Source organism: Penaeus chinensis, chromosome 8 (assembly GCF_019202785.1).
Source record: "Penaeus chinensis breed Huanghai No. 1 chromosome 8, ASM1920278v2, whole genome shotgun sequence".
In the NCBI taxonomy this organism is placed as follows: domain Eukaryota; kingdom Metazoa; phylum Arthropoda; class Malacostraca; order Decapoda; family Penaeidae; genus Penaeus; species Penaeus chinensis.
This window is the reverse complement of record NC_061826.1, coordinates 23576400-23580953: the sequence shown is the minus strand read 5'-3', so window position 1 is coordinate 23580953 and position 4554 is coordinate 23576400. Positions and strand designations below refer to the sequence as shown.

The 4554-nt window shown below is 34.5% G+C and overlaps 1 protein-coding gene across 1 annotated transcript; it reads right to left on the bottom strand.

Annotated features, from left to right (window-relative positions):
- Window positions 1-889: 889 nt before the first annotated feature.
- On the bottom strand, window positions 890-3487 carry LOC125028053. Its single transcript, XM_047617334.1, has 2 exons — window positions 3124-3487; window positions 890-2253 (listed from the first exon to the last, which is right to left on the bottom strand). Exons 1-2 carry the CDS (start codon window positions 3134-3136, stop codon window positions 1895-1897), a joined length of 372 nt encoding a protein of 123 aa, XP_047473290.1. The 5' UTR covers window positions 3137-3487; the 3' UTR covers window positions 890-1894.
- Between the last annotated feature and the right edge of the window lie 1067 nt (window positions 3488-4554).

Below are 4554 nucleotides of genomic sequence, written 5' to 3'. Positions count from 1 at the left end.
CCCAGGGCGAATGGGAGAATCAAACTCAGAGGTGCAGAGTAGTCTATTTCTCGGCGGGCATGCGGCATAAATACAATGTGGAAAATGTGTCGTCCGCGGCTCACGGTTGTTGCTTGTGTAGTGCACTTCTATGTTGCAATCTGACTACAACGCGGTCTTGCAGAGTATGACTTCCGAAGAGGGTGGCCGTTTTATAGAATGGTAGCAAGGCGTTATTACAGCACAACCCGCTCGTTACGACAATGAAGCCATTTAAAAAGGTATCTTTAACTTCCAGTCAGTCACTTTATCTATATTATTCATTTTAACGAAACCAAAAACATTTTTAGGAAAACCTGAGATCCTGAGATTCTCAAAGTTTACAATGCACATAATGCATCCTAACTGGCTTCTTATAAACAATGAAGATACACCTATCTCTCTCGTAGACTCAAAAACGACACCAAGGAGGCGTCTAGTGAGGCCAGGCGCTCCGTGAACCACTGCTGATCAGGTTGACAGACGACACACCCAATGTGGAGTGGGTGGCTGCTTATTTTCATGATCGAGCTTTACAGCATGAAAGACATTATAGGAACCCCTTTGCATGTTAATGATAACCAGTTACTGCGGTACTACGGATTTCCAAGACATGACATTTTGAGGCTTTGTGAGGTGTTGGACCTATACTCAGGAAGAACTAGGTTACATACATACTACCACATCCTGGAAGTAGTGATTTTACTTCTCCATTTTTTTTTTTTTTTTTTTTTGTATGAATAATTGTATACTTGAACTATTTTTATTGATGGAACTCTTATCAATGCACATTACAATTGAATAAGTAGTAGTTTGAATATGCAAGAAGAAATAACTGTTATTCAAGATCTAGGGTAATTATAATCAAGCATTAAAAAGTAAAACTTTATTTCAGACTGTGATTATAAAAATATAAGACTGGTAAGAAAAATACCATAATGATACATCACAAAAATAATATGAAAGTATCTACAGATGCATACAAAGCAATACTGCTCAAAAGTACAAAATGTAAGTTACATATTTTTGTCATGGTGCTTTATGACCACAAGACAGACCACAACCAAAGTTGGGTTGCCTTAGAAGTGAAATAAACAAAAATCTTTGGAAGCAAGTAATTTCAGACATATAAATATACAAATAAAGAAATATAACCTTTTTAAAATACGAGTAAAGCTGTCCCTCAAAGCTTAATTACTACCGTTATGTTAACCATAAATATTAGAATAGCAATAAGTATATATTTGCTTTCTTCCTCAGCCTACAACATCAAAACCAGAAAAATAAATTAAACTTAAATACAGCTCTGTCTTAGTATCAACAAATAAAATCAATCTTAATTGACAGCACCAGAACTATTATAGTTTAACTTTATTATTGCCATGTGTAAACAACAAAAATGTGTTACTTCCTTAACCTAAAAGGAAAATATATAACCTATGCAGAAACCAAACAGTGCACCTGTCAGAATTTTGAAAAAAAATGAAAATCATTTTTTTCCTAAAAAAATAATAAGATCCTGAATTCCCTCCCTATAAAAATATCATTCTTCCAAACTGGATGAAATGGTCTAAACCTATATCATAAAACCAAAATACAATTTTCACAACCTCAGTGCAAACATTAATGCGAACAAAAAATAAATAATATATAATGGATTTTTGCCTTAGTCTGTACTAAAGAAATAAAGGAACTCCGAAATAAAGACTTATTTTAGACTTAGTCTCTCAAGCAATAACTTAACATTATGACTTTGTTAAATGTACAAATGCCTATCACAAATTAATGTCAACTGTGTACTATAAATGGGTAGATTAAGACTAGAATTGAATGGGAGAAAAACTAAAATATTTCATCATTTGATAAAAATAAGAACTTATGCCTTATCTTTTATAACACCAGCAATTGTTTGTAATGCTGATGCAATGTCTTTTACTGAACTTACAAGCTGTTTCAAGTGAATTTCTATATTTGCTTGTATCTGAAGCATGTCAGGCAAAATAATCCTTTCTTCTGATCTTCTGCTATGACCATGCCTGCTACCTCCATCCTGAGCGTCACTGTCTTCTATTAAAAAAGGAGGTAATTCTGAAGAGTAAGTGTGGTCCATTGACACAATGGATATTGTCATTTCTTGCTCCTCTGGAGTGCCCTCATCCAATGTTACAACAACTTTCGAGTCTGTTATGACCTGAGATGCTATCCCAGATGGCCCAGGAGTTGGTTCTGCAACATCTAAAAAATGCAAATCTATATTTTAATTTTTATAATATACATTTCTTGAGTCTGATAAGACAACACATGTATTATACTCCTAAACCTACATATATTTATGTATGATTCGCAACTTGGTGAGTCAAGTTTGCTATTTTAAATTAAGTAAAAAAATAAATATCTATTAGAATACATTTATGAAGTTGATTTAAGAAATGACTATTCCTATGTATTAAAAACTAATAATAATAATGCAAAATGAATAAGATCCGACATGTAATACTGCTATTATTTACTTGATGAGTCATATTTATTTTATTTACTTCAAAAAATCCATCCATTAGACTACATCTGTGAAGGATGATCATATGGTGAAAATTGTTCTTATAATTGTAGATGTTTCAGGAAATAAGTTATTTTTTAAATCAATAAACACTCAGAAACTAAATAATACCAAACAAATAAGATTATACACTTAATATTACCATTCTTTATGCTATATTGTTGGCCTTTGTTTAATCAAATTTCTAGATATTTCTACATTCTATTTTCTTTATGACAATATGCTTTATCTCCATATTGTGTTATGCATCAGTGAGTGTACTATCATATTGCACTTGATATTACCCTTACATTACTTTGAGTTACTATGTCATGGATATTACAAAAATATCCATGACATGATATAGATAATAACAAAAAAAAAAATTGGTACTCACTCCTACTTCAGCTATTCTGTGACAAGAATATAAAGTTATTATATGACATGTACTGTTTTTCCTTTACTCTAACTATAAAGGATAAGTTTCAAGCACTTGTGACTAATTTCAACAACTCATGTTGACGGTACCTTAAGAATGTACAGAACAAAATTTACTTTTGAAATCTTACCTGTTCCTCCCATGTGTTCTTCCTCTTGTGCTGCCTTTTTTTTCAAGCTGCTCTTAGGTCTGTGAACTTCCTACGCCCTACATTCACATTCCTCGGTACGCGAGCGACAAGACTCACTTCCTTAGTCACACTCTCCTAGGCGTTCTTTTTCACTTGTGCGGTTATTCTGTTATCTGATTTACCCAGAACCACATTTTTCTTCGTTGCCACAGCTTCTATTAAAGCCAACATCTCTTCGTCTGAGAAATTTGGCCTTCTTTTCTTTTGAGTTGGACCTTCCATGGCGTTGTTTACCTTTGGTGTAGCACGTTGATAAAACAGCTGAGATTTGTGGCTTCTCATTGGCTGTTACGTCTACGAGGCTGACTGCGAGCACAACAACCCAGGACGGAATTCGGCAACAAGACCCTTGTTTATATCTCCTCGTTGGTCTTGTCGTAGAAACTTTTGAAATAAAATAAATAAAAATTAAAGTGAAATTCAATTGATTGTTAAAAGAAATGAAAAATCTAAAATTGAGGCATACAAATTAAACTAAAAAAGTAAAAGATAAAACAGATAAAATATGCGTAAAAAATAAATAAATAAAACTCAGGGATGAAGAGGTCGGAGGAGGCTGCCAAGAATACCCACAGATGGTGCTGAGCGAGTACTGCTGCTGTCAAGGGGGGGACTCGCCTAGTCTGGATTCAATCACAGTGGGGGTGGGTGGGGTGTATCCACTACACCTGCTTGCCTGCCGGCTGACTCGGTGCGGAGGCAACTATGCCGAGCGAGGCTGCGCCGGTGCCGAATGAGGTGATTGTGGCGTCTGCTATAGGTTCATAAAATGCCAGGGCTGACTGCCACCATGCAGAGGGCATTCGTGTATGTGGACGAAGACATGGTAAAGAAGGTCATTACAGCCATCATAAGACCTAGTCATGAGTATGGTGCAGTGGTATGGAGCCCACACTTAAACAAATGGTATAGATAAACAAGAAAGAGTTCAAGGAGCAGCCACAAGATGGGCACCTACTGTAAGAGATATGAGCTACGAAAAACGAATACAGAAAATAGGTATTGCTACTTTGGAAGACAGAAGAAAGAGCTGACATGATAATGATGAGGTAACATGATAATATATATATATATATATATATATATATATATATATAAATATGTGTGTGTGTATATATATGTACACACACACACACACACACATATATATATATATATATATATATATATATATAGAGAGAGAGAGAGAGAGAGAGAGAGAGAGAGAGAGAGATGTATGTATGTATGTATGTCTATCTATCTATCTATCTCTCTATATATGTGTACATATTAAACCACTTTACAAGTATGTTTCATTGAATGTGATGTAATAAAAGCTAATAAATATATATGACTTGCAAGTCCTTGGTGATGTAACTGACACGTGTATTT